General features: G+C 43.1%; 1 protein-coding gene across 1 annotated transcript; it reads left to right on the forward strand.

The window, feature by feature from the left end:
* Positions 1-250: 250 nt before the first annotated feature.
* Positions 251-18,902, forward strand: LOC307118682 (fucolectin-1-like; the record flags this gene model as incomplete). The annotated part of the gene is made up of 6 exons (XM_079804398.1): positions 251-338; positions 529-808; positions 922-1,061; positions 18,500-18,591; positions 18,665-18,761; positions 18,877-18,902. The coding sequence occupies 6 exons, from the start codon at positions 251-253 to the stop codon at positions 18,900-18,902; spliced, it is 723 nt and encodes a 240-aa protein (XP_079660524.1).
* Positions 18,903-19,154: the final 252 nt, after the last annotated feature.

Below are 19,154 nucleotides of genomic sequence, written 5' to 3' on the forward strand. Positions count from 1 at the left end.
AGCATGGCAAATACTCACACGTTTCAATTGCATTCGCAGCTTGGCTGCAAATAAAGAAAACAAATAGTATAAAACATCATATGTTATATAAGTTGGGGAAAATATCAAACCCTACAATATACAGTATTAATTTAGAGAAAAGATGATAAGTGAAGAGTCGTAACTAAAACTCACACTATTGTCTCTCTCCAGATGTGCTATAATTTCTAGTATTCCATCAGGAGCTTCCCAAAGCTTCTCGTGTAATAGGATGGAGGGACGATATGTATCTGTGGTTATTCCTGGAACTGATAAGATTCTTAGTCTCGCTGAGGTGGAAATCTATGTGGTTTATCCAGGTAATTCATAACAACCTGCTCTAAACCCTTTTCCAGGGGAATTTGACTTTTTGAAGTCATTCTCATTGCATTCAAGTGGTTTTAATATAGTTATAAAGTGTAGTTCTAGTCTAGATCCAAACAGATCTGGCAGACATGCATTCCTAAAATGAAGCAAACTAAAATATTTCTTGATACTGTCATTTTACAGGTAATTTGGCAGCAGGAGGAAGCGTCACACAGTCATCAACCATTGACAGCTGGATCGCTGAACAGGCCATTGATTTAAATCCAGGTTTTTTCACACAACCATCATTAGCGTGCATTAGAACCATTGATCAGACTAACCCATGGTGGAGGCTGGATCTGCGTGATATTTACAGAGTAAGTAAAGTGGTCGTCACTAACAGATACTACTTACCGGAACGAATAAACGGAGCAGAGATTCGCATCGGAAACTCTTTGGATAACAATGGCAACAACAATCCCATGTGAGACCCTCTTTCAGTGCTTAATATCCATAGAAATCCCTGATTCCTCAAGGCTGAAAACACAAGTGCAGATAGAATAAATTCTAAATGAAGTTTTCTCTGTCTCTCTGTAGATGTGATGTGATTTCTAGTATTCCAGCTGGTGTTTCGTCCACCTACACCTGTAATGATATGGAGGGTCGATATGTGAATCTGATCATTCCTGGAGATTTGAGGGTTCTCACTCTGTGTGAGGTGGAGGTCTATGGAGAAGGTCTGATCAAACACATTATGTTGAAATATGTCCATTTATTATTGATTATACATGCTCTCAGCAGTCAATAAAACACACATGTGGTCGACACTAAACCATGTTCGTCCTCACTGCAAGTGAACCTGTATTTAATGGTGTCTGGGAAGAGGTTGTAGCGTATTAGGGTTACATATATATTTAAATTAAAAATTAGCTCAATAGGGAATTGTGGGTATTAATATTTAGGGATTTATGATTAATCATAACGGGTTATAATCTAATCACCAATCTCCAAAATCACCCAAAATGGGAATACCTCACCTCGGTATTTATGCAATATAATATATATGGTTAACAACAATTTATTGTAATTAACTACAGATATATCTATATTAAATAATCACAGAATAACCCCAAGGGAGTTGATTCAAAATTCCTCTCCGTTCCGTTTAAAGAACGAGCGGAGATTCCACTCACCAGGTCTATTCTTCCTACCCAATTTTCGGGAAGTTTATCCTTCTGGCCACAAAGGACAAACTTTCCGAGTTATGGTATTAATTAAAGCATTCAACGATGCTTATAAGAGCTCGTAGCTTAGATCTGACATTAAAGGGACTCGTGTTCCGTGAGCAAACAATGACAATCAAAACGTGAATATCATGGTTTTAATAAAGATTAATACTACGATTACATATGACTACATAAAGAATACATGTATTTACAGAATAGTGGAAAGTAAAGAGGAGGATGAGGGGAAGGGAAAGGAAAGGAAGGAGGGTAAGATCGTGTCCGATCCGACACCTTCCCAGACAAAACCATTGGAGCCAGCAAGAAATATCACCTTAAACAGGGGTACAATCTTTAAAACGCATCTAAATTTCGGTAGAATTGATACTTGCATGGTTTCTTAGTGTTGTGTAAAGCAAGATGCGTGCGTTGCCGTTTCTCAGAGAGTTTGCGCGCTGAAGCGTTCTCTCCGTTTGGTTCTTCCAGAGCTTCGTTGGTCCGCGGGACTTTTAAAGGTGTCGTCTTGGAGGGAAAGTTCATCTCGTCCAGCTAAGTGCGTCCGCTGACTGCGTCGCGGAGCGCGTCGATCTTCAAAGGAAACATCAGCTTGGCTGGACCGCGCCGGCTCGCAGGTCGAAAACCCGCGAGCCGCGCTGATGAGATGGGAGGAAAAGGGAATTTGTCTCGTCCGGGGTCCTTGCAGAGTGACTGAGCCCGGGTGTGCTCGAGTTACTGTACTTTAAAGTCCAGTAACCTCCACCCACCTTCTCTGAGATGACCAATCGTAGATGTGGATTGGAGGCGGGAAAGTTCCTTTGTTTGGACTTTTATCACTCACTGGAATGTTAATGCTGGCAAACACAACGAGTGAGGTTTTGCTCCAAAAGGGCTAAGCATATTAACGGTACATGTCATAATCATACTTTTTACATAATTGGCTAAGGCAGAGAAAGAGGAACGGATAGACACCAAACATGCTAGTTTAAATGCATGAAAGACGGTGTATCTCTTTTACAGAGCCATCTTGAGCATTTAAGATTAACATCACACAAATACATAAATCTATACTTTGTGGTCAACATACATACAAAAAAAGGGGTCATCACATATATTTCTGGGATGGTTTAATTAAAATAGTTCAAGCCACATGGCACAGGCTGTCTGTGTGTGTGGAGGTCAGTTCTCGGCCCCTCTGCAGGTGTGAGCTAGTGGCCCGGGGTGTGTGTGTGTGTGTGTGTGTGTGTGTGTGATAGGGATCTTTTGAAGTCCCCCCCCCCAGAGCAATTGTCGTAGGCCTGGCCATTCTCTGGTGGGTCGTCAGCCTGGCATTGAGGGCCATTCGCCCCAGACGTATGGGTGCCGGGATCTGACTTCCCTGCAGAGCTTGGTAGCGAAAGGCATCCCTGCTGTTTCGCATCACTTTGATCCCATGAGAGAGAAACGGAGAGAGAGAGACAGAGAGACTCCAGACGCTACAGCTCCCCCTTTGCCATGTGACGACGTCCGGTTGACCTCGTCGGATGGCAGTTGTCGTTTTGATCGGATGGTGGTCGAGTGGGATCATGACGGTCGGATGACAGGTGGTTTCTAATTGTTCTCAGCCTTTGGTTCCTCAGGCTGAGAGTCCATCTCGATGAGATTTGGCATTGTCTCTGTCTTGGTACCTCCCTTCCGTGGGTTTCGTTTGAATCCCAGGAGGAGAGAGGCTGTGTTCTTGGTCATGGACTCTCGCATCTCGTGGACCCTCTTGACTAGGATGAAAGCCAGGCCCAGTGTCAGGGTGTGGCATGATGCTGTAGCAAGGTAAAGAGCTGTGTCGATGAGAATGATGTCAATTGGCTAGGACCCCCTTTCTTAATCTTTAGTTCCAGTTCTGGATCTAGAGTAAAGTTGTGATTCTTGAAGAAGGATGGGGTTTCCAGCTCTGACCAGTACTCTTCACTTGGGAGGTATTACGATGCCAGATCATCAAGGTGGAGGATGGTACCCTTTGGTACGTGAATCCACACACTCTGGTCGTTTGTGTCCCCTGGAGTGATGGTCACTCCACGGCAGATAAGGCAGGCAGTAGCCAAGTTCAGGTCTCTGACCTTGTGCAACAGGTGTCGAGGCAGCAGGTGCCATGACGGTGCGTCACCTGTCATCCTGAAGTCCGTCTGTGTGGCGCAGGTTTCTGCTTGTGGTCTCAGGAAGTGGTAAGGGGTCTATGTGGCCTGAAGAGGGTTTCAGACTGACCTAGTGCTGGTGACAGGAGGGAAGCAGGTAGTTGTTAGCCTCTCAGTCACGAGAAGTCCGAAGGATCGGAGTTCTACTCTGCTTCTTGTAGCAGTGCTGTTGTGAGCTTGCCTGAGCTGTGTGTGGCAAGGAGTTGGAAGCTTGTCCTTTGCAGTCCTCATCTGGTGAGTCCTGTTCAGGGGCTATTTTGCTGGTGTCAGCAGCTCCTGTGACCCTGAGATAGTAGTGTCCAGCTGTCCTTGTGCCGCCTCCGCTTGACAGCTGCGTGAAGGGTTTGGCAGAGGGCGTTGTTGTCGACGGCTGTGGGACATCCTGTGGTGTGCGCAGGGTGGACGCGCTGTCTTCCGTGGCTCCACCCAGTGGCTTGTCTGGTACTTGGCGTTTGCCATAGTGACAGTTCTGCATGTGTTTGATCTGTCCAGCTGCTCTCATGGTTCAACAGCTGTCTGAGCCACTTCAGGTGTAGTTTGTCAATGTGCTGGTGAGCAGTGTAAGTTCTGACAAAACTAGAGTCTCTTGTTTGATGCAGCAGGGTCATCTGACACCCAGTCACAAGTTCCAAAGTAGACACATGAGTTGATTCATGCGGGGTGGCTCTGATGGTCATGAGCACCAATGGACGTTTCACATCCCAGTCTTTCTGGTTGGCAGACACATACTTTCTCAGCATGCTGGCCCCAGCTCAATTGGTTCGTTCAACTTGGTGTCGTTGGGTGCTCAAAGACATTCTACTCACTTGGAGAACTGGCATACAACTGTGAGGAAGTACTTGTGGTCCCTCGTCGATCTGGGAAGGGATCCCGCCCAGTCTATTTGAAGGTATGACCACGGGACTGTGACTCTTCTGCATTGCAGGGGCTCTGGGGTTTGGGTTTGCCGGTTAGAATTGTCAGCAAACCAGACACTTCTCTGACATACTCTGACACGACTTGCTGCATGCCAGGCCAATATTTCACTTGCTTCTGTGTCTTGTGGCTCTGGTACCGTGGTGTCCGGCACATGGTGCGTTGTGGGCATACATTTAGCATTACCCCCCTTTTGACACTGTGGCATCACAAGCTTTAGCGCTGTGAGGGCGTCAGAGGCATACCCCAGAATGTTTGTTTTCTCACGCAGCATGTGTTTGCCGTCGTGCGGTCGTCTGAGGCCTGTGGTAGCGGTGAAGTCAGACATCGTGACAGGGTGGTTGGAGGGGTCTGAGAGGTGGTTACTCATAGCTTTTATGGCAGTGTCAGAGGCTTGCATGTCAGCTGTGTCATTTATGGAAATTGTAGAGCCAGCGTAAGCGGCTGTGATGTTGGAATCGTCGCAGGAATAGTCAGTTTGCTGCGGGTTATCACAGCGCCATCACGGGTGGTTGCGTGGGTGGGAGGTGACCATGGATTGCCGTGAAGTGTGCCAGTCTTGGCCAGGGAATCAGTTTGGTCATTCAAGTCTTTGTCAAGGCCGGGTTGCCTTGAGTGTCCTGTCACCTTTTCCCGGTGGACAGTCATGTCGTGTGTTCTTGTGATGTCATCACACGCGTCGAACAAGTGTTGGGCATGCTTTGTTTCGGAAGATGTTAAACTCGGCTGGTGAGTTGGCATAGCCGATTGGGCACCTGGTGAAAGTACGCTGTCGGTTGCAGAAGGTGAAAGACAGCTGGTGCTGCAGTATCCTGTTCGTTGATTAAAGTACAGACTCTTGGGATGGTCTGGCCTGGCAGGAGGTTTTCAGGCTTGGCAGGAACCACAGGGGGCTGTGATGTCAGTGGGGCTCACACTACCTCATTGGTAAAGTCCACATGAGCCTTGAGGCGAATCAAGGGGTCTGCTTCTATGTAGACGTTATGCAGTGGATCTTGAAGGACCAGGATGTGGTGTGTGAGGCACTGATCGTTCCATTTCAAGTTCAAAGTGCAGGTGCCCTTGACAGTTACCATGGTTGTTAGGCAGGAGTCCAACGGGCAGTGGGTGCACTTGCTTGCAGATGGAAGGTTGGATGTGTCTTTCATGAGGGCTTTGAACAGTGCTAGACTGATGGCTGAGTTGTCTGCCCATAGTGAGAGTATGATGTCTGTAGTTGTTACATCATTCAGCTGGAGGTCAGTCATGACCTTGGGGCAGTGAAAGTCAGAGTCTATGGTGAGTTGAAAAGTGCAGAGTAGCTTGAACTTTGCTCTGGTGCTGAGACAGTGTTCTTGCGGCGGGTTGCAAGATTTCTCGTGACCTCTGTGACCTGACAGTCTGGCTCAGGTGATCTGGGTGGCTGGAGAGGCAGAGGTTCTCGTACTTGAGCCCAAATCTTTAGCTGTTTGAAATCTAGTAGGGGCTCAAAACGATCTAGCAGATCTTTGCCGACGAGAAAGGGGTACGTGTCCATTGGTTAGATGTACACTGGGTGTACCAGACTCATTAGGCCCATCGTTAGCTGGATGGGAGCTATCTGTTCAAGTTGGATCTCATTTTGGCTATATGACTGCATATTCAACTCACATTTTGGGATTTCAGAGTTCGATTGTTCAGGAAGTGCAGCTGTCAACTAAGGGAGTTGAGCGACGCTGTCACTTGGTGATGAAGTCTCTGGATCTTTGGACTGTGGTTTGTGCGGTGCTTGGTTCCGTCGGAGAGCAGTCAGGCAGGACGTTGGGTGCCGGTCTTGGTCACAGTCGTAAGCTGTCTGGCCTGTCCTTCTTGTCTCCCTTGCGAGAAGTTCTTTCAGAATCCTCAGGATCTCTGCTGACTCAGATGAAGCTGCACCGTCTGGCTCTGGTGAGTGCTCAGACTTGTGTTCGTTTGGGGCGAGCCGTTCCGCCGCTGGCTGTTTGGGCTAGGGGTGCTGCCATTTCTGGGATGTCGGCTGGCATCTCACGCGGCTCCACCTTTGGGTGGTTAGACAGATGTGGCTTGTCTCAGAGTCTTTCAGAGTGCTCGGACAGGTGCTTAAGATGGGCACCGTGCCAGTTGCGCTGCTCTCTGCTGGCTTGGAACGGTCTTGCCGGTTACAAAGTCTGTCACTGCGTTGTTGCAGGGCGCCCCCTGGAGCCAGCTCTGAACGGTGATCAGAGACAGGGTAAATCATTAGATTTCTCACAGTCTTTTCAGAAACAGTCTTTTTGGTTGGCAGTCCCGTAGCTGTTGGTAGTCCAGCTTTACGGTCTCATGTTGTAAGTGAAAGTTCATACCCTGCAGGGTTTGGGGTGAAAGTTGGGATGTTTCTGGCCAGCTTGTAGAGTTCTTGGGAAGCCATGATGTGCCTGAGCGTGATTCTCTGGATTGGCTCCCACCCCCTTTGCTGCTGGTGGGGGCTTGTGGCTGCTGGCTGGTGACAACTTGGGCAGTGGGCTTTCACCCCCCTTTTGAGCTTGGAACTCTTGGCTGGGGGTTTCTTGTCCCACTTGTCAGGGGAAACTGTGTGGTGCGTGTTTCCCCTTGCTGTTCACTATGCGATGTACATGTGAACTTCAGTTCTGTGTGAACAGTTTCAAGTTCTTTGTCTTGAATAGTTTTTTTTTTTTTTTTTTTTTTTACCGAATCTTGGACCTTGGCATGGGCGTTTGCAAGTGGGTTTCACAAGCTTTGGCCTTGCTGTTTCTTTCTTTCAGTTCAATCTTTGCTCTTGTTAGGAGAACTTCACCTCGTTGGAGTTTTTCTTTTGGTTCCTCTTCGGATTCTTTCTCCAACTGCTCTCTGTGCTTGTCTCTACATGAAGTTCTGCCGGGGCATTTTGGAGTCTCTCAACTTCCTCCCGAAGTTGTAGGTCCGTTCCGTCCTTCCGTCCGCGTCGGTCCTGGGTCTCGAGGAGTAGCTGATCTAATCGACTCTGCGCGTGGTCCTGGTTCCTACGGGCCTCCTCGGCATGGAGCTTCAACGCTGCCATTCTTGGCTCAGGGGCTGCAGGTCACCGTGGCTTTAGGCAGGAACGCAGTCGTCCTGGTGCTCGATCAGGTCTCGACGTGATCCCAGTGGCGGTGGGGCTGGATGAACGGGACACACCGCTTACTGTGGGCAAGAGAGAGACAACACAAAAGAGGCCAATGCAAGTCCGTATAGGGTGTAGTGCTTATAGCCATATGTGACTATTTAATTGTGTGTGCAATTTTGGACTAACTGGTGCAGACAGTTAGTGGAATCTAGGCCGTGCACCTGTTGTCTTGGCCGTGAGCGGCCAGGTGGGGCCGATTTGTGTGGGTGAGTGCCGGATTTAAATAACAATTTTGACAGTGCGGTAGCCTAGTGGGTCATTTACTGACACTGGCTGCTGATCGTCAATCTATTATTCAGCTTTCCTTGATGGCTCTCATAGGTTCTGTCTTTAGGTGAACTGGAAGAAACTAAACAACAGAATAGTAGAGTAGAAAAGAAAAGAAAAGAAAAGGGCGAAATATCCAAGAATACTAAGAAGGCACGAAATAAAACAGAATGAGAACATGAGAAGAGATAGATATGGGAAGGCTCTAAGCTTAATACCAATGCTAGGGTTTATGACAGGGCCAACGAGTGAGGGGGCGCTGTTGAGCTATAAAGCCTAGGGGAAAGGTATGGCTTACAAAAAAAAAAAAAAGGTGTGGCCAAACACTTAAGTGACCGGGAATATGTATATTCTAGGGCTTGCAATAAGTGAATGGGCTTATTTAACTTACTATGCCTGGGGTGAATCGGGGTCGCTTCAGGTGAGAACCGATGGTGAGGTCAATCTCGCCGACGGTCCCTGGACACTCGACCGCGGTGTTCCCAGATCCTCGTCCCTTGGTACCACGGTGCGCCCACTCAAACAGCGTGTGACTTTTAGGATGACTGGGCAGCACTCAGGTAAGTTTGGTCAACGGCCAGACTGAAGGGTTGAAATTGGGTTTCCTCTGAAATCCCTTTGGAGTCCAAACGGAGGATCAGAGTAATTAACCAAGATGCCCTTGAGCGGTTCAGTTGGACTCGTTGACTTCTCCCTGGAGTGCCCGAAATGCTTAGTCTGCTGCGTGCCGCCGCCAATGGTACGGAGACAGGTGTCTGCGATTCACACACGACCGGTGTCAGTTACGCAGGCCAGGTGACTCCACTCACCGGAACCCAGCCAGAAGACAACCGGAAATTCACCACAAGCACTAGGGGAGGTACTACCTGTAAATATATAAATGGCTAACAAGGAAAACGTGACATCAGCTTAGCTTAAACTTGTTTGAACCAAATTCAAATAATTCTGTAAAGTGAGTGAGGTAAAAGACTATTCAATAAATAGTACTAAAACATAAAATGATGATAATGTTGGTAATTATCAGAACAACCTTGAAAAAGGGAGAAATAGAATTAATTAAATTAATCTATTCAGAAATGGAGCCAAAGGAGAAGAGAGAGAGGAGAGCCAACTTATGAGAGTGCCCAACAGGGGGCGTGCTACTGATAAGTGGCTGTCGCAGGCTGAAAAGAGAAGGCTTAATTTAAATTCAGGTTCAAATTTGCTTAAACCAAAATTTAAATAAGTGCAGGGTATCAGACTGGTATGAAATGTAAGAAACCAATTGATAAACAAATAACAATAAAAAGGAAAGAAAAGAACAGACAAGCAAAAATAACTGAAATTGAAACAATGAGAAAGAAAGGGAAACTGACTTAGCAGGAGATGTCACAAAAGGGGCCCATTCCCCTTAGGTAGCATCACTGGCTGAAAGGAGAACTTAATTTAAATTCAAATTCAAACTTTGTTTAAACCAAATTTAAATAAGTGTGAGAAGTCATTGAACCCGAAAGATTGAATGATACCAAACAATAGCAATAACAGGAAATAAATGAAAATAATTATAATAGTAAACAAATAAAATAACGAGAGTTCGCTTGAGAGAGTTTAATAAGGCAAACATCTGCAGACGTCCACAAGATGGCGTAGTGGAGTCAGGCGTGGGTAATTTGAGAGGTGCAGCACACCTAGCGGGCTGCCCCCTTGTGTTACTCGGAGGTATTACACTACCCAAAATTAGGTGATTATGAAGCTTGAGCGTCCGACAATGGGGAGGGTCCAGCTTCCTAACGCAGCAATTTAACTGCAATCACAAGTGTGAAAAGAATTTGTTTTCAAATTTCCTTTGTGCCAATTTTGAAGCACAGAGTGTGTGGACGGATTTATTTACCGCATATACACACAAATGTAGAACAGAGCATTTTCCCTGCAACAAATTTTAACGTGATCAAGGTTAAAATTAAATACTCCCATTCACACATCAAGCAGATACTGGCCAGCAGTTTTTTTCTGGTTGATTTGTGCAAGGTGTGCGTTCTGGTTAGCTATGCCAAAACTCCACCTAAGGGGGTGAGATCGCTAGCGATTGATAAGGCCTTTTACAAAACGAATAAGAGGAATACGCTCAAATCGTCATCACGCTGGGAGAAGATTTCTTCGTTCTAACAGGTGGCATCACAGGTGGCATCACGCACAGGTGGCATCCCGCTGAAAGAAGATTTCTTCGTTCTAACAGGTGGCATCACGCACAGGTGGCATCCCGCTGAAAGAAGATTTCTTCGTTCTAACAGGTGGCATCACGCACAGGTGGCATCACGCTGAAAGAAGATTTCTTCGTTCTAACAGGTGGCATCACGCACAGGTGGCATCACGCTGAAAGAAGATTTCTTCGTTCTAACAGGTGGCATCACGCACAGGTGGCATCACGCTGAAAGAAGATTTCTTCGTTCTAACAGGTGGAATTGATAATATTAAAATGTTCTGCACAAGAAGTTTTTTTTTTTCCTTTACAGAGACAGTTTTAATATTATGAACTGCAGTTTCTTTTTAACAATTAACAGTGACCAAAATGTTTGACCAAAATAGACGCTGTTAACATAGGACTAACTGAAATGAGCTTTGGGCTTTTCAGTTACAGATACGTGAGTTCGCGATTGCGACTTGTCTCACTGAAGCGCGCATATAAGACAACAATTAACACAAATGATATACGCATAAAATTGACAAAGTTGCTCACAAAACAGAGTTTAGAATGTGCTCGAAATATTCTCCACCAAAAATATGTAGCGTATTAGGGTTACATATATATTTAAATTAAAAATTAGCTCAATAGGGAATTGTGGGTATTAATATTTAGGGATTTATGATTAATCATAACGGGTTATAATCTAATCACCAATCTCCAAAATCACCCAAAATGGGAATACCTCACCTCGGTATTTATGCAATATAATATATATGGTTAACAACAATTTATTGTAATTAACTACAGATATATCTATATTAAATAATCACAGAATAACCCCAAAGGAGTTGATTCAAAATTCCTCTCCGTTCCGTTTAAAGAACGAGCGGAGATTCCACTCACCAGGTCTATTCTTCCTACCCAATTTTCGGGAAGTTTATCCTTCTGGCCACAAAGGACAAACTTTCCGAGTTATGGTATTAATTAAAGCATTCAACGATGCTTATAAGAGCTCGTAGCTTAGATCTGACATTAAAGGGACTCGTGTTCCGTGAGCAAACAATGACAATCAAAACGTGAATATCATGGTTTTAATAAAGATTAATACTACGATTACATATGACTACATAAAGAATACATGTATTTACAGAATAGTGGAAAGTAAAGAGGAGGATGAGGGGAAGGGAAAGGAAAGGAAGGAGGGTAAGATCGTGTCCGATCCGACACCTTCCCAGACAAAACCATTGGAGCCAGCAAGAAATATCACCTTAAACAGGGGTACAATCTTTAAAACGCATCTAAATTTCGGTAGAATTGATACTTGCATGGTTTCTTAGTGTTGTGTAAAGCAAGATGCGTGCGTTGCCGTTTCTCAGAGAGTTTGCGCGCTGAAGCGTTCTCTCCGTTTGGTTCTTCCAGAGCTTCGTTGGTCCGCGGGACTTTTAAAGGTGTCGTCTTGGAGGGAAAGTTCATCTCGTCCAGCTAAGTGCGTCCGCTGACTGCGTCGCGGAGCGCGTCGATCTTCAAAGGAAACATCAGCTTGGCTGGACCGCGCCGGCTCGCAGGTCGAAAACCCGCGAGCCGCGCTGATGAGATGGGAGGAAAAGGGAATTTGTCTCGTCCGGGGTCCTTGCAGAGTGACTGAGCCCGGGTGTGCTCGAGTTACTGTACTTTAAAGTCCAGTAACCTCCACCCACCTTCTCTGAGATGACCAATCGTAGATGTGGATTGGAGGCGGGAAAGTTCCTTTGTTTGGACTTTTATCACTCACTGGAATGTTAATGCTGGCAAACACAACGAGTGAGGTTTTGCTCCAAAAGGGCTAAGCATATTAACGGTACATGTCATAATCATACTTTTTACATAATTGGCTAAGGCAGAGAAAGAGGAACGGATAGACACCAAACATGCTAGTTTAAATGCATGAAAGACGGTGTATCTCTTTTACAGAGCCATCTTGAGCATTTAAGATTAACATCACACAAATACATAAATCTATACTTTGTGGTCAACATACATACAACAAAAGGGGTCATCACATATATTTCTGGGATGGTTTAATTAAAATAGTTCAAGCCACATGGCACAGGCTGTCTGTGTGTGTGGAGGTCAGTTCTCGGCCCCTCTGCAGGTGTGAGCTAGTGGCCCGGGGTGTGTGTGTGTGTGTGTGTGTGTGTGTGATAGGGATCTTTTGAAGTCCCCCCCCCCAGAGCAATCGTCGTAGGCCTGCCCATTCTCTGGTGGGTCGTCAGCCTGTCATTGAGGGCCATTCGCCCCAGACGTATGGGTGCCGGGATCTGACTTCCCTGCAGAGCTTGGTAGCGAAAGGCATCCCTGCTGTTTCGCATCACTTTGATCCCATGAGAGAGAAACGGAGAGAGAGAGACGGAGAGACTCCAGACGCTACAAGGTGGAATGTAATGAATTACATTTACTCGCGTTACTGTAATTGAGTAGTTTTTCTGCGTACTTCTACTTTTTTAAGTAGTTTTAAAAATCTGTAATTTTACTTTTACTTAAGTATGTTTTGTTTGAAGTATTGTACTTCACTACATTTTAAATCACATCCGTTACTGAGTAAGAATAAATAATACAAAGGGGGGAAAACGCGATCCGGAAACGACTGCATTGAATTGAAGGCGGGAGAATGAACGCAAAAATCACAAAAAGATGGAGACGGACAGACAAGACAGACGTCAGACCCAGCTGAAAGCGAAACGCCGTCATGAACCCCTGGATAGTATGGAAAAGCTTTGGATATAGACAAAAAATAGCCGGGTGTTGTCCTGGAGGATATCAAATAAGCAAAAAAAATGTTGATGCACAGGAGGAAACACATGAAACATGTTCGGGAACACCATCCCTCTGTGCAGATAAAGGTACGTTTATAATTTAAGGCCAAATGATTTCTGTGATGCAGAGGGAATCCCGGAATTACCTACAGTATAACGCAGATGTCACGTAAAACACGCAAACTGATGGATGAATGAATACATCGACAGTAGAGCTGTACAATAAATCAAATCGCGACATGGACTGTGAATATTAAAGCTCAAAACACTGCTATATGAATATATGATCATCTGCTTGTTCTGTCTCTGTGTGAACGAGCAGCGCCCTTTCGTCTACTAGCCTACATACTTAAGTAGCCTACGCAATGCTCGTGGTGTTTAACGTCTCAAAAATATATATACATATTTGGGCATGATCATACAGTATGAACATTTCCAGAGCTGATCTGAGACCCCCTAATGCACATTTTCATCATTTTATTTGATTAAAAGCCATTATCAAATACACTCTGAAACAGATCTTCCCTGAAATAGGTCCTCACTAAAACCCGTCAAAATAAACGGTTTAACTAGATGAAATTGTGACAGAAATATATTACTATTGTAGGCCTATAGAATACTTGTCAAAATAATAATAATAACTAACAACAATGATAATATTACATAATTGAAACATTATTTAAGAATATATTTTTAAATCCATGGTTTAATTTAGTAAAACAGCAGCGCTTTGCCCAAAAAATGAAAGGATAAGTATTTGATAACCACCGTTTTGGTAATGTATTTGTATTAAATCATAAAAAGAAAAATTTCTTAGGACTCTATTATTCTTAAAGTTGTTAATCTAATTTATAATAATTGATTTAGTTCATTAGACATGTTTTATTGAAATGTTAAAAAAATTAATTTAAAAAAGTGGTTTCAAGTTTGTTATAATAAAGCATTTGTTCAACCAAAAAAAAAAAAAAAGTTTTCATTAATTTAATGCCGTTTTAACTGGTGATAATAATAACCATACTTTAATAATACAGTTTATTTATTAAAGCAGCACTAGGTAACTTTTCAACCTTCATAATATATTTTCAAGACTCTTGTGATGATACATCGACTTACAATAGGTTGAATGACACGTCTGCCATAGCCTGACGGGGTCTGTATCGTTTTTAATCGTACTTTTAAACTTCGGGTTTCGGGTAGTAACCCGAGAAAAAAAAGAACTACAAAATTCGACTGCTTTACGGCATATACGTCACTTCCACCACCACCACCACTTCCTTAAATTCGGACGTGCAACTAAACAACTATCGTTTGTTTGCCGGATGTTATAGTCATGGCCGAAGCAGCACAGAAAAATAAGAAAGCAAAGGTTTTGTTGGAGGAAAGCAAAAAGAGGAAAGGAGAAAGTGATCGGATTAAAGGCAGGACGAGGATCAACATTGGGCCAGCATTTGCTCGTTGGCGTGAGCTGAAGGAGGAGGGGCTACACTCTTGCAAGTAAATACGTAAGACGTACAAAATCATATTTTAGGATACCTAACATGTCTGTGATATTTTTTTTATTTGTCTTGCCTCAAGCTATAATGCAAATCAATTTTTCAAATTTGCAGATTCATCTATGGTAGCTTGATATTAATATTGACGATATATGGTTATTACCTACCACTCAAACATTGAATTGAAGTATCATATAGATTCTGTAAAACGGTAACCAATAGACTAGGCTACTATAATGACGCTGGCTTGTAAACGTGAGCATCGCGATCATTTGGCGTTTGAAAAAAATAAAACCCATGAAATGATATTCATATGACATGCTGAAACATATGCCACTGTACCTGGGATGAAGACATTTCACACGCGACGCAAGCAGTGTTCAGGGCTATCATGGTTGTCATGTCAACAAATGCACGTGCGCAGCATCCCCTGACAGAGTTTACGACAGTAGTAGAGGACAATACTGTTTCCCAACTGTAGGGGGACCCGAGAGCAAAACCTACCTAGTGCTGCTTTAAATAATTAATACCGTGATGCTGTGAAAACTGTTTTTATATCGTGAAAATCTCATTCTACCACAACCCTACACGGGAGAGTGCACCCCGCTGTTAAAAAAGTAACTCAGTAACTTTTACTCTGAGTACATTTTAATGAACTACTTTTTACTTCTACTTAAGTAAAATTTCATTGAAGTAATAGTACTTTTACTTGGGTAGAATATTTTGTTACTCTTTCCACCTCTGCGTCTGGGTCATATTTTGTTTTACTTTGTGTAGTTTTGTTGATGATTTTCCTGCCATGTTGCATCTGTTCAATATGAAGTGACAGGTGAATTTACACAAGAAAAAGATATGTATATAGATAGAATGTAGATATTATAGACAAACTGCCTTTGGTGCCAAAAACAAAAAGATACAATGATGCATTTTAGGATCCTTAAAAATTATTAAATGCAGTTATCTGCTGTCTGTGACCAATCAGAACCAATGATCTAAACGATAGAGAGGGACATTAGCTGTTCCCCAATTCGGGGGCTGCATCCTTCAAAGGCCGCATTTGAAGACTGTCCCAATTCGATGGGGCCTTCAAATGCAGCCGGCCGTCTGTGTTGCCAAGTCCGCGGTTTTTCTAGCCGTATTAGGCTACTTTTAAGTTGTTGCCACGGGTAAAAATTATTTCAGCGGGTTGGTTTCTACCCCATAAGTACGATTTCGCCGCTCCAACACCCCCAAACGTACAACTCCAGTGGAGAATTCGGCCGCTTGATAGAGAAATTCGCATTGGGAGTTTTGGACTATTTTTGTTGCAGAGACCTGGCAACCCAACCCACCGTCCTTCTCCCCGGCCGCGAAGGATAGAACCAACCAGGACAAGTGGATCCTTCGCAGTGTATTCCTCTGCCCATCCCGCGGCCGAGGAATACACGTATACATGTAAGTATTGTGTTTTAATTTACTCAAATAACCAACTAAACATTTTAAAAGCCGGTGGTCTTTATTTCTGTTTTACCACTGCACGGCTTTATTCGTTAGGTGATCTGATATATTTAGTTTTTTTTATGGATAAAGTAGCAGACAGCTTTATTAAAATGAGGACAGCAAATGAGTGTTTATTTACCGGGCTGAAAAACTCGGCCACTCTTTCCATAGGTTCTCGTGTAGGTATTGGGGGGCCTTATCCTATACAAATCCCACAACAAAAAAAATATAGAATTTGAGTATCTATAAATATGATTTCTGGAGTATTTTGTATGTAACGTTATGGCTACTGATGCATCATATTTTTTAATTTTCTTAAGATTGCACCCCTGCCTTGCAGGTTAAAAAAAATGGAACACCCAAAAAAAAAAAATATAAACTATTCAAGTTAATAGACACATCTTTGCTGAAATGTGTTGTGCTGTTGTGTTTGAGGTTGACAGACATGTTTATTTTCTCTGCCTTAGGATTGAAAGTGTCCTGGGACAGGTAAGGGAGTGGCAAACTTGGCCATGGTTTGTCTTCATGAATGAGATGTTGGGACAACCCCACTGTCCTCATTGCCTCCATCCCTGAGGACACACCAGGGCCAAGTTCAGCAGTGGATGACCAAGATGAGGAGCAACTCCAGCCAAGAGGAGACGAGACCAAGGAGACCGAGGATGAGCTGATGAGTTACTGAGGGAGGACAGGAAGAGAGAGACAGAGGAGAGAATGGACTGATTGTTTTCTCTTCTTGAGAGATTGTTGAGAACTAAAATTTTGTTTTTGTAAATTAAAATGTGTAAATGAAATATTATCATTCTACCCATTATTTTTGATTTGCAAGTTATAATTTGTAAATTAAATAAATAATTCTGTACATTTATTTTTGTCATGTCAATTAATTTGTAAATGAAACAAATTGTTCTATACATTTTTATTTACAGTACTTTTTACAACTATTTACATAAATTACATTTAAGAATAGAAAAACAAAATAAATGTTAAAATTAGCAATACATAAAACAGATGGAAGAAAATGTTTTAATGTAGTCTTTTATTGAGCTGGGCGGGGAGACCCTGGTGAAGCCTCTGTCAGCGGGACATCATCTGGGATCAGTGCATATTTCCACTGTACCAACAGGTTTGCGGTGCTGATTTATGAAAGATGTTTTCAGAAAGAGGGAAGAATAAATGAAATTAACTCACATCCTCAAATCAAACCATAAAATATTTTAACATGCATAACTGTTCTATGAGCTGAACTCTGCAGGACAGCGGCCCTCCAAGACCAACTATCCCTGATCTATAAGACATATTTCTAGTGTATTTTATTTTTAGATTCTTTTTTAAACGATAACTAATATCAAAATCTAATATCCATGTGTAAAAAGTCAGTTTTCCATAAAACCACAATATTTGCCTCTGAGATGAAGTTGAATAAAAATTTGAGGTACTTCACAATTATGCTCAAATACAGAGTAAATGCATTTCGTTACATTATTTGTAATATTTAGCAACTGTTGACAGCTGCCGTTGAAGAGAACTGAAATGAACATTTATACTGGACTTTAAAGTTATATTCAACTGCCAAAAACAACTAAAGATGTTTACCTCAGCCCATTTATGTACATAATAAAGAGTATAAACTATATAAAATTGTATGTTGGTAACATATTAGTCAACATTTTGTAAATTAGTTTACTGGAGTAAATTGAAACCCAATACTTGCATTTAAAAGTGTAATCTGGCAATTTCTCTTCAAAAATCTGACGTCGCGGCGCGCAATGAATTCTGGGGTAGGCAAGGCTGCGAAGCATCCATCCGAGTATCCTTCATTTCATGGGAAAAGAAGGACGCATTTGCAGGCCGTATTTTGAAGGAGCCTTCGAAGGACCTACGAATTGGGACAGTCTTCGTCGCGCCGCGGTGACGCAATCCGCTATACCTTCCACTGTAAACGAGTCTCGGTGCATCCTTTGGAGGCCGCGTCGGCCGCGCACTTAAAAGGACACGGCCTTCAAAGGATGCAGCCCTTGAATTGGGACACAGCTATTGTGTGTGTCACATGTTTAGCCTGTGTTTTGATTTGTCAAATGTGCCTTTGATCCTTTTCCCGCCATTTCTGTGTTTCCCTGATTACCCTCATTAGTTCATTTATCCCAGCTGTGTCTTGTTAGTTATCTCGTTTCTGTTCACTACTTAAGTTACACTCTCACCTTCAGTCTTTGTCCAGTCACCGTTATGTATACTTGTTATGTTATGTGGGAGTGTTTTCCGGCATTGCCTGTTTTGGTTTCTAAGAAGCTTTAAAGTTTTAGTTTGCATTCTGAGCTTTGGAGTCTTCAGCCTCTTCCTGGTACACCAGCCCGTGACAAGCAGATCTCGGCACACATTGACTACCATAGTATTTTTTTCCCCCACAATGTCTGCCGACATCTGCTTGGTTACAAATATTCTTCCAAATATCTTCCTTCGCTTTCAGCAGATGAAAGAAATTCATACAGGTTTGAAACAACTTGAGTGTGAGTAAATGATGACAGCACTTTTCATTTTTGGATGAACTATCCCTTTCAGGTCCTTGTTTAAAGCAAACGTTTGTGAAGCTCAAACTGAAGTCCAGCTCGAGTCTGTCTGATGCCGCAGCGAAAGACCAGCTCCTGACGCAGGTGAGAGAGAGGGGAAAAACGCACAGAAATCTGAGCGCATTCATAGAGGTTTTAAGAGATGTGCTTGTTTCAGCTGGAATCTGTTCTGGCGGGAAGAGGGATTTCTGGCGTGACGCTGCGCTGGTCTCAACTGCCCAAACAGGAAGTGATGCGGAAGGAAGCTGCGCCAGGTGAGTGTGTTCATACAAGAAATACTGGAAAACTTAACAAGACTGTCTATTAATTCAAAATACAAATGAAATAGGAAACAAAGTCTTTATAATGTAATGAACTTTTCATTTACAGCTCAATGTGCTCAAAGAAAGAAGTGATGACGGGAAAACTTTTGGATCAGTTCTTCAAGACGTCAAGTCTTATTTATAGAGCATATAAAGTTTAATACAACCGTAGTTGATCCAAAGTGCTTCACAATACAATAAAAAATAAATCAATAAAGTAAAGAGAAACATTACATTACTTGTATATTCTCTGTTCCTCAATGCTGATCACCATAAAGTTGTATTTGAAAATTGAGACTATGGATTCCTGAAAATGCTCAAACTCTGAAGTTGCTTTAAATAAAT

The sequence above is a fragment of the Gobio gobio genome, assembly GCF_949357685.1.
Source record: "Gobio gobio genome assembly, chromosome: 2".
Lineage (NCBI taxonomy): Eukaryota > Metazoa > Chordata > Actinopteri > Cypriniformes > Gobionidae > Gobio > Gobio gobio.